The sequence below is a fragment of the Chaetura pelagica genome, unplaced genomic scaffold (genome assembly GCF_000747805.2).
Source record: "Chaetura pelagica isolate M959 unplaced genomic scaffold, ChaPel_1.0 scaffold156, whole genome shotgun sequence".
Taxonomy (NCBI): domain Eukaryota; kingdom Metazoa; phylum Chordata; class Aves; order Apodiformes; family Apodidae; genus Chaetura; species Chaetura pelagica.
Genome location: NW_009953694.1, coordinates 1,537,608 through 1,548,521, shown reverse-complemented (window position 1 = coordinate 1,548,521; position 10,914 = coordinate 1,537,608). Strand labels below are relative to the sequence as shown.

The 10,914-nt window shown below is 47.8% G+C and overlaps 1 protein-coding gene across 1 annotated transcript; it reads right to left on the bottom strand.

The window, feature by feature from the left end:
• Positions 1-4,478: 4,478 nt before the first annotated feature.
• Positions 4,479-10,544, bottom strand: TMEM72 (transmembrane protein 72). Its single transcript, XM_010000349.1, has 5 exons — positions 10,475-10,544; positions 6,452-6,518; positions 5,955-6,026; positions 5,127-5,266; positions 4,479-4,939 (listed from the first exon to the last, which is right to left on the bottom strand). Exons 1-5 carry the CDS (start codon positions 10,542-10,544, stop codon positions 4,479-4,481), a joined length of 810 nt encoding a protein of 269 aa, XP_009998651.1.
• Positions 10,545-10,914: the final 370 nt, after the last annotated feature.

The following is a 10,914-nucleotide window of genomic DNA, read 5'->3' as shown; positions in this document are numbered from 1 at the left end:
TCTTTAGTTTGTGACCCAAAGACCTGGCCTGGAAAATCAGATTCCTGGTATTTTCCATAGAGCCTAGAGCTTCAAAACAGGATTTGGTAGCCACATGCTGCATGAATAGCTACCTAGAACTAATTTCCTAAAGGTACCTTAATCTTTCACTAGGATATAACCTAAGTGCAGTCATTTCAGCACAAGTATGCAAGCTGATGCATGGCAGTTGGAAGCCTGATTCCTGTTTTTGCCCACCCCATGCCAAGAAATTAAGGCAGTTGGCAGCTCCAACAAATCCTAGACAGATTTGGAACCTGGTTTCTGGTTTGTGTAATTTCCTTCACAGCACGAAGTGCAGGAGTCCAGACAAAATGGAACCTGCATATCTGGTCTAGCACATGGGAAAATCTCCTGAATGGGATGGGAGAAGGCATAGGGCTGAGGATGATAGGGTTGCAGATGTGTGATTATGCACCATTTGTAATTGCACGGACACAGCTCCTCTTTAGCATGTGGAGGCTATAACTCAGTATTGAATTAGGAGCCTCCGTTGCCACTGATGCCAATACCAGTGCTGCCGTGAGTGTTGCACATGCAGGTATGAGCTAGGAACTTCTGGTTCAATACTGACACTGACAGAAACTGAACACTTTTTCTCTAAATATACTCATACTGACACTGACAGAAACTGAACACTTTTTTCTCTCTAAATATACTGTATTTTCCTAACACTGCTCTTGTATGGGTAAAACATTCATATTCATGTTTCTAATGGGGAGAAGTGCTTAGAGAAGTTGAGACCCAGAGTCCCTGGAGGAAGCTAAGGAGTTTGGAAGGTGACTGAGCATCTGCAGCAAGGTGGGAGCACCATGGTGGGGCAGGTGTACCTGCCTTTGGGGCTATGCAATGGTTGCTCAGGCTAGTGTGCACTGGAGGCAAAGAGCAATTATAACCAGCCTGCACTGAAATCTATTTTTGCCTTCATATAAAACTTAAATTGTTTATAATATATTAGTTCATGAAGTCGTGATGGTGGCTTCCAAGTGCCATTACAGTGTGTCCAATGCAGGCAATTTTTTCCTCATATGGGGAAATCTTCAGAGGAAACTTTGAAGAAAACTAGTTCTGCTAGGCTTGCTTCACAGAATTTCACCTTAAACACATATTTCTTTTGGTTGATTCATCTTTTTTTCCTTTCAGCATGTGAATCCATAGGAGTTTATAGCTTTATACATTCAACTCTAGCTCAATGTCTTAATCTCAATGGATTAGCTGTATCATGAATTAAATGTAATGCAAGCAAAAATTATATAGCTGTGTGAATTTACAGTTCAGGCAGCTCAAGTTCAGATATCACTGCACAGTTAACTGTGTCAAGTTCTTCCTCTTTTTCTTTCCATGCAATTGCCACACATAAATGAGATTTTTTCATGTACAGTTTCCCACAGCCAGTGTCTCTACAGCATCTCTCTTGTTTCAGTAGCCCATGAGATGTCCCTCACAGCTAGACATAGGGAGAGGGGCCAACACAGAAGTACTTACTGTTTGCTAAGTCATCTGACACCCCCTGAGGCTGAAAGTTTCCTTTGCACTGGGATTTTAAAGAAAGAATAGGGCTGTATTTGTTTAAGCTGCTGAGCTGCTCTAACAACCTGCTGCCTCTGAAAAGGGTGCTTTTATCCCCCATCTCCTTAATTTTGTGGCTGTCTCTTATTTTCATTAATTTATTTTGCTTATTACCCCAGAAGATAGCTACCCACTTTCTTTTTCCTAATTATATGTACTTTCAGCTAATGAGGTCTGTCAGCAAAGGAGCACCAGAGTGGGATGAGTGGTGAAGGGATATACAGACAGACTCCTTGGCAGGGGTGACACACCCAGTGTGGTTTCCTAAAGCAATGCTACAACAGATTTTTGAAAGATGAGCCTAAAAACCATAAATACCTAATTGTGCAGATTCTTATGATTATAAACTAATTTTATGCACTTCATAAAGCAATGAAATTTATTCCACACACACTTCAAGGTGCCACAGGTGGTCTCACTGATTGCTTCTCCCTTTGCCAGCTGGCCCCAATGCCCCAGCTGTATGAAGTTTGGGGCTGCTTGAGTAAGAGCTGAAGGGTGAAATTTCTTGCAAAGCAGCTAACCCCACCCAGGCTGTCCTGAAGCTTTGCTCAGGGCTAGAGAGAAAGCTACAGAAATGGGGCCTCTTTCTCCTAAGCAGATCTATTGGGAACACTCCATTTTTAACAAACCTTATCTCTGTGTGTAATTAGTTATGTAGTGCTCAATGAAAAACCTTGGATGATGCAGAAAGCTGAGCTTGCTAATGACATGATGATATTGAAGGTCTTTTCCAACCTTGATGATTCTAAGATTTTATGAATAGCAGAGCAGATGTGAGATTGAGCTGGGGAGCCAGTTCTGAGCACAGCTTTTTGAGGCAGAGTTGGCAAGGTGGGTATTCTGTTAACATAGCTGGGTTAGGGCCTTTATTGATGCAGATATGCTTTTTGGCTACCAACTTTAGAAGAAGATTGCTTTATTTTTATTTCTTAATGTGATGAATACACTAGCTTGAGGGTGGAGCTGTGGCTGGATCTTGGGCTTGCTGCTATCAGTTGTGCAGTGCTTGGCTGTAAACATGCACCATTTTCTGAAGATGTTTTTGCAGGTACAAAACCTCCCTAAAGGCAGATGTGTACGTGACTCTTCCCCAGCATGCAATTACAGGGTGGAGGATTAATCTGTGCAGCCAAAATGGGGAGCTCTCTAATCCAAATATCGTGTTTAGAACAGATTGATACCAGTTATCATTTTAAATGTTGGTGATGCAACAAAACTTTTTTTGTTTGTGTTTGGCTGTAGGAAAGACAAATGTGCACAACTGTTCATAAGCTGCCATTGTGGACAGTTTCATCACCAACACAGGCAGTCAGACCTTTTGAGCCAATATCTTCTGCCTTCTTTCCCATCCATCTCCCAAATTAGGAGTCTTAAAAAGAGTTTATTAAAACGTAGTATTGGGTGCTTATCTAAACTGCCTTCTGATTTTTGAACACTTACACTTCACATTTTTACACTTCAAACTACACCATTTTCCTAAATGAACACGGTGATTGTGACTCAGAGAGCTAAGATTTTAAAAGGAAGAAATAATATATTTCCAAGAGGGGGGAAAAAAAAAAAAAGCCAGTCTCACTGGTTTCTACCTCATAAATAGTCTAAGCAGGTCTTGGGAATCTTTTCTCCTTACCACCTTCTCACCCCAATGTTTTCTGTCTGGACTCAGAGAAGCTGCAACTCTTCATTCCAGCAGTGGTGACAGTGTGGTCTCATGTCCCATGTCTGAGAAAACCCAACCACCTGTGCTTTTCCCATGTGCAGCCTGAAGAGTTGCCTGATGCTGATGGGGGTTTCTTAGTGATGTTATTTGCAGGCACAGACAGCATTTGCTATCTGGAAGCAGAAAGTCTTAGTCCTCAGGTTGGAGAGAGCCAAGGGAATGAGTTAAACAGGAGAGAAATGCCTGATTATTGGCGAACAGTCCTCAATGGACAGAACATATTGTAGGGATTAAACCAGAGGTGAAGGGTTCAAGGAAGAGCTGGCACTGAGCGGACCAGGGAGAGAACATTGTAATTTTATTACTGCCTTTGCCCTTTCAGGCCCATAATTAACACACAGGGCATGGTCTGCTGTGCCAATGCAGTGCAGAACCTCATGACCTGAGTCACTGCAGCATCCCAACTCAAGAGGGTAGTCTGGGCAGGAGACACTAGTAAGTCCTCCCTGCTCCCGTGTAGGTGTCCCCAAGGTCAGAGGTGATTTCCTTGCTGGGTTTGGTGCATGTGTCAGGGGAGGGCACTAGCAGGTGCTAGCCCCAAGGGTGTACTTGGTCTCAGCACACCTCTGAAATAATGTTCTGGATGCCCTGGGCCTGCTGCAGTCAGTGCAGGTGTTGTGGGGAACCTGCAGCCTGGGCTGAGGTGTGTTAGATGTGTCCCAGCTGTGAGCACTTCCGTGTGCAATGAGGGCAGAAGGGAGACAATTACCTGAAGCAGAGGCTGCTCTCTGCTCTGGGGGGATGGCAGTCTCTTCTCCTGCCAGCTGCTGCCTCATAAGAGGCACATACCACAGCTGTTATGTTAGGCAGGAGCAGCCACTGTGATGTGTAATGCCGTAAGAGAGGTGTGGCCCACACTCAAGGCCATAGGAGCAGAAACCTTACTATCCTGGCACTACCCCAGCTGGACCACTATCTGTCCCTTGGGCATGGTGCTACATGGGCTGGGGACCACCACTGGCCCTGTCACATGGTGTGGGACCATGCAGTTCAGGCAGCCCCTTGAAAAGGGAGCAACACAGTTCTCACCCCAGAGGCAGAAAGGGCAAAGAGAGCCTTCTCAGGGCCCCTTGGCTGCTAGAGTGGCAGGGAGAGGTGCCAGTGGCAGAGGTAGCAGGTCTGCCCTGTCCTTTTTCTTGCCGAGGGCTCAAAAGAGGCCTGTGGAGGTAGGGGAAGCAAGGATAATGGTGGTATCAGGTGGAGTGAGAATGGGTGTTGTGTCTGATGTGGTCTCTTCAGCCTCACTCTCCACATCCTCCACGCTCTCGCTGACAGAGGGGATGATCTGCACTACCTTCTCCTGGAAGTGCACTTGCTTGCGTGGGGCTGGCAGGGCCACCGTTTGGGCAGAAGCTGCTGGAGCTGGGTTCCTGTCTTTGCTGCCCTTCAAGATGCTCTTCATGTGGCCCAGCAGTGAGCAGTGCTGTTCCCTCTGGGCTCCATGGAAGGTGTAGGTCTGCTCAGTATCACCAGCAATGGTTGGGCCTGCCATGGTTGCTGAGGGGTCTTCGTACTGGCCCACCTGAGAATGCGTTTCTTTGTGCCCTGGGATCTTCCTCCTCTTGCTCAGCAAGAAGTAGGCCAGGGCGGTGAGCACCAGCATGGACCCTGGGGAGAAGGCCATGTTGGCTGAGGATTGGGCAAAGTGAAGAGCCCACCGAGCAGTACCTGGTCCAACTAGCTCAGTGGTCCCCACAACTGATCTGCATCCTGCACATCCCCACCCTCTCTGGCCCTGGCAGACCATGCTCTTCTTCCATCTGCACTATTCTCTACCCCAGCACCTGCTCCTTACCAGGGATGGTGACATGCCAGACAAGGACGGGATGCAGGAAGCAAGCCACTGACAGCAGTGTGTACCCCAGGAATTTCTGGAAGCTTCCTGGGCGTCTAGATCGCTTCCAGCAGTCCTGTGCCAAGGAATCAGGTTCATATCTGGGGAGAGAAACAGAAGTCCTTGTGGGACTGGGTACCAAGCACATGGCATAAAGATTTAGACTTAATTATCACCCATCTAAAGGTTCAGATCCTTACTCTGGCTTCCCAAAAAAACAGTGTTGGACAGCCAAGGTAAGCAAAGCCTGAGCCCCTCCCCTGGAGGGAAGAGGCCATCTCAGGCTGTCTCTCCTTGGTGTGTTCCCAAATGGCAGTTGGTCAAGTGCCTATTTGCTGGAGGAAGGGGTTACCTCAAAGCTGTCAGAGCTTTTGAGTTTATGCTAAAAGACAGCACCGAGTGCTCAGCCTTTGAAAAGTATGTAACACCTTTCTACTTCAATCTTCTGTGTTATCTCTGGGAAGGAGCTTCAGATCACTTTGGAGATCTGGCTCTTCCCTCAATGCCGATCCATTGTAGGGTTTCATACTCCTATTAAACAGATGTTGCAGACCCAAATTTGTCATGCTGATGCACAGCAAACTATGGCACAAGCCTGGGTTAAAACACAGGTTTATATAGCTGTGGACATGGCCCCATTTACCTCCCCCGTGACTGAGTCCATGTGTCATGGCAATAGGGTACTTCTGGCTTGGCACTTGCAGCTCAGCTGGGTCTGGTGTTGCTTGTATGGGGTAAATTGCTCTAGGTCCCTCCAAGGCTGGAGAAGACTGGGCAGGGTCTACTCACGTGAAGCACATCTCCAGGAACAAACTGATAAAGAAGAAGCCTTCACAGACAGTAACTGCAACCCCTGAAAAACTGAAAGGTGGAGCTGTCAGGGAGGCAGGGCTGAGTTTGAGTATGCTCTCTGGGTAGTAGAAGGGGCATAGAGGTCCAGGGCATACTATCCATTTCACAGCAGAGTCTGTGTGCTGGGATCTGAACACCCTCTGAACAGCTGGTTTGTGGAGGAGAGCTCTAAGCCTCTCTGCCTTCAAGGGTCACCTTGCAGCCAGTATCACTCTTCTAGCCTGCCTAAGTCTGCAGTGGCATGGGTGATGCAGTGGCATTGCTTTCTCTAACAGAAATAGGTTACTTAGACAGGGAATTTAGACATGGAGATATCAATTCCCCAAATCCTTCCACACTGCTGATTTTTTCAGTCTAGTCTGGGTACTAGATATGGAGGAGGGGTCAAACATGTCACTCCCACCAGCTCTGATTCCCAGGTCAACAATACTCACAGCAGATAGAAAGCCAGGCTTTTGAACTGTCCTCGCTGCAGAGTTTCTACGCCCACACCAATCAACACTAGAAAGAGAAGGCAGGAAAGATGCTGACTGCACAGTTGGTTCCAGGCTCTCTGGTCTCCATCAACTCCCAGGATCAATACCCCGGTTTCCCCAGGGGCTGGCAAGGCTGCTTCTCCTATGCTGTGCAGCACGTTAGGACTGCCAGCACCAGTGATTCATGCTGACACACCAACCCAGGAGGGTCAAAGCTGAATGCTGACTGTGGCATACAGCCCAGAAACCCATCCCAGCTGCAGCCTTGTCACAGGGGCTTGCCACTGCGTGGGCTGGGGAGTGGTGCTCTGGGAATTCCAGCTGGCCTTGGACAGCTGGGAGAGGTGAGCAGAGGTGTCCTGTGTCCCTTCCACCCCTTGTCATGCCATTTCATCATGTAAGCCAAAGGGACTACCTTCCTACTGCCCCATCCACCTCGTCCCTGGGGACCTCTCTGCCTAGGTCCTTCCAGCACCTGCTGACCTTTCTCCCCTGCCCATACTGCTTGCCCAGGCCTGCTGCACCCAAAACACAGCTGCAGGGCAGCAGCAGAACTGGGGAAATGTGCCAGCTTCCTTCACAATGGGCTGTAGTCATGGCATCAAGATGTTTTGTTAGCCAAACAGAAAAAATATATAACAGGAGCATGAAGATTAAAAAGAGGGAATGAATGCTCTCAGTGCCCCATCCACACAGCACACTGGGGAGTCAGTTTGTGGGGGATTAGGAGTATTAGCAAGGCTAAAATCTCCCCTGGACTGGCTGTTGGGGGCCAATAGCTTGAGGAGATGGAAAATTTCCATTAACATTCTTCAATTCTCCACAAGACTATTTCCACAATGGTGCAAAAATGAAGTGCCTCACACAAAAGGCAGCAAGTTGCTGGGTCTGATACTGGCCAGTCAGGGTGCACAAGTGCTGGTGGTGTGTGCCTGAGTGGAGCCCAGGTCTCATGGCCAGGGCATTGCAAATCGGTCATTGCACTCCTGTCCACATTTGAAATCTCCACATCTCACCAAGAAGTCCTTGCCCATCCACTGGTGCTCAGTAAGTTCACTACTGGTCCTGATGAATTCATGCTGGCCAAGGCTAAAAGTGTCTTCATCTAATGTAAGTTGTATTTTGCCCCATCTGGAGAAGGGTAATAGGCTCCCAAACAAGGATGCAGATCAGTGTCCATCAAGGTCCTGAGGTGGGTCAATGCTGAGGGTTGTGCCTGAGCACAGAGCTCTCCCAACCTGGCCAAGCAAAGCCACATCAAGGTGCTGCAGTCTTGCTTTTGTTCCCACCTGCAGCTACTGGCCCCTGTCAGCTAGAGGAACACATGGGGTCCACATGCCACTCTCCTCTGTGGAGGCTGCCTCTTCAGCCTTGAGCAGTGGCACAGGGATATCAGTCTCATCAGAGGGCTGTGAAGTTGTGTGAGCTGTGCAATACTATGTGCAATGTACTGTCCTTTGTTATCTGGTGACTGAGAACCCTTCTTTGTAATCTTCCCTACAAATGTGAATTTCACTTCTTTGTTCGTTCATTCATTCCCTGTGGATGAATGCGGGATTCAACATCTTGGCTGTTACACTTGAGTTTCTGCTCTGGATGGGAGAGTTTCCTCATTTTGCACAGCTTCTGCTTTATCCACAAAGCTGTTTGGATGAAGAATCTGCAAAAGGCAAAGCGCTGTTTCCTAGGTGTTTGTTTGGACTAGTTGCTGCCTTGATTTGGATCTTATCCAAGCCATGTGGCTAAAGGCACATGATTAGGAATTAAAGGGTTGAAAGCATGAGAATTAAGAAGTAAGAAAAGAGTCTCTCCTAGATGCAGAAATCACAAGGCCTAAAATCTCTGAACTACAGAGATGCCCCAAACACTGCAGCAAATTGTGGGCCTGTTTGATCACTCTACACAAGCTCTGCTGGCAGCAGGGTTGTCTGATTTCTTACATAAAAGAATCCTTGTATCCCCACCATTGCAGACAGCCATTACACTCCAGGATTCTGGGAGAAGGGAGGCTTATACGATGTGGCTAACCTTTTATGGAGCTGACTGGGCCTTCTCAGAATCAATTAGTGAGGCTGATGGACTCTCCCTTTCATTTTTATTTTTTTTTTGCAAACAAAACCCATGGGGTTCTCCTCTGCATGGTTTCCATTTGATGCAAAAACCTCACACACGTCAGCAGGCACTAAACACTGCATCAAGCGGTTTTCTTGCTCCAGTGAGATGTAGAAGAATAAAACACAGGCACCTCCCATTCTTCACTGGCCTTTTGAAAAAGTCGGGTGAAACTAGGAATGCATCAGAGCTCTGGAAAAGCACAGAGATAGGCAATGCAGCTGTCTACGCTCTGTGATGCTCAGCAAAGAGACAAACACGCTCCTTTTTCAAGAACTACAGAAAGGGGTGCAGAAGATGAAAAATGGTCAAGAGAAAACAAGCAGGATAAAGAGAGAGATATCATATTTCACTAAGACACTTGCAAATTGTAAGATACTTTCAATATTGCTGTTCTAGCTTTAGTTTTCCCATGACAACAAGTTCGTGTTTTCTCCCAGGAAGTTTTCTATGAGTTTCCTTGGAGCTTCAAGGGAGAATATGACCAGCATGGGGCTCATGTTGGCCCAAGGGGATGGGGATGGAGAAAGGAAGAGATTTATATTTGGTGGTTAAAACTGTGTCCCAGCTCTTATCTGTTACAGTCTCATCATAACGTGCACTTATCTACTGGGAGTATGTATAAACTCAATCTCTGCCCGTTATCAGTCACTTCAAGGACATTCCAGAGCACAGCCAGCTTCTCAGCCCGGCTTTAGGTGTCCTTGGGGACCTGTGCTCTCTTCAGCTGACCTGTATACTTTCTACTTTGACCCTGCCTTGAGTAAAGTGTCTCTCATGGTTGTCTGTTGCTGATAAAGGGAATGAAGAGGTAGGATGACCTGCTGTGACCTACTTTGCTATGTCTGAATCTGCAATTCCTTGGAATCCGACAGGAACCACAGACAGCACCTCAAGTCGCCTCTCACCAGGAACCTCTGGTTTATTCCTGCAGCCTCGAGGCAAATCATGCACTTTGATCTTTTCTTTACTGATGGGGAAACTGAAGCAGAGAGCACTGCCTATACTGCCCCATAACAGCAAGTCAGCAGGAGTGGCAGAGTGAATTCCTCAGCCATCTGCATTTGCTGTTTCCCCATGTCCTATCCAGAAATGTCCAGTGCAAGAGGGTTATTCACCACAGTTCAGTCCTTCTGAGTGAGATGTTTTGTCTGAGATATCCAGCTCAAACCACCTTCATTTCACTGCAAACTTCATTTCACTGCAAAAAAGTGCTCAGAAGTGTCACAAAACCCAGAGGACACCGGTCCCAAGCAGCCTCTGGCAGCAGGTGATAGGATGCAACTAGCCAGGTGGGTGAATTTATGTTTGCATTGCAGCTATAACCTGAACTGCTTCCTGAGCCTGCCCCCTGGTAGGTTGCTAGAGAGGCAGAGCAGCACTTTGGCACTACCTGTACCACCATGGCTGGGACCTCTCCACCCTGCCTGGCACAGGACACCTCACTCTACACAGTGCAAGCTGCTTCTACTTCATTTTCACATCCCACAGAGTCATCTGGCTATTTTTTGCAGCTATCAGCATTTTGTTTTTCAGCTTCATTCACATCTTGCTTGTGCCCATGTCTGTTCTACAAGAATATTATTTACTTTTATTTTCCATGTGTGGTTTAGCTTGTCCTCTGCCATGCTGAGTGCTGTCTTTTTCTGATGTCTCACTGTGCCTCCCACAGCATTTGCAAAGAGCCTGGCCAGGCACCCATCATTCTCACTCCCTGGGTCCCAAAGTAAAAGGATAAAGTTTCCTTGTCACCCTTTTAGGGGGAGAGATGTAGTGGCTGCACCTGACCAAGGGTAGGGACACAGCTCAGAGATCATGACACCCACTCAGTGCCTTTAAGTGACAAAGAAAAAGTGAGCTCACTCTTACCTGCTGCAGTGGAGATGCCCAGCAATCGGCAGGTGTATTCCAGGGCACTCCAAAATGCCTCGTGCCGCATGGCGAAGAGATGAAGCTTGTGGCACCAACCAGGTAGAAGCTCTTCTTCAGACCTCCTGCTTCACACGTAGCCCAGCAGCTCCCAGCTGCAGACAAGACCTTCCAGGACCCGGTGACCTTCCTGAAGGAAAGGGTAGCGTGTGCAGGACAGGCCACCTCCGCCCAGGAGAGTGTGGTCAGAGAGTGAGCTGCCACCGCAGGGAACTGGTCAGCACTGCTTCCCACTGCTCCCGCGGGGGCTGCCGAGCCTTGGCCTTTTCCTGCTTGCTTGCCGCTTGCTCGTGTTGCTGGCCTGGCAGTGATTAATGATTGGTAAGAAGAGGTGCGGCTTTGGGAGCTTTTGCACCCGGGGTACACGGCCTTTCCTGCTC

Bases quoted from the DNA above. Each gene is read 5' to 3' on its own strand.
- TMEM72 (XM_010000349.1), bottom strand. From the start codon at position 10,544: ATGCGGCACGAGGCATTTTGGAGTGCCCTGGAATACACCTGCCGATTG. The intron at 6,519-10,474 runs GTAAGAGTGAGC...TTCTCTTTCTAG, and splicing joins GGGCATCTCCACTGCAGCAG to TGTTGATTGGTGTGGGCGTA. The intron at 6,027-6,451 runs GTGAGTATTGTT...TCCACCTTTCAG, and splicing joins AGCCTGGCTTTCTATCTGCT to TTTTTCAGGGGTTGCAGTTA.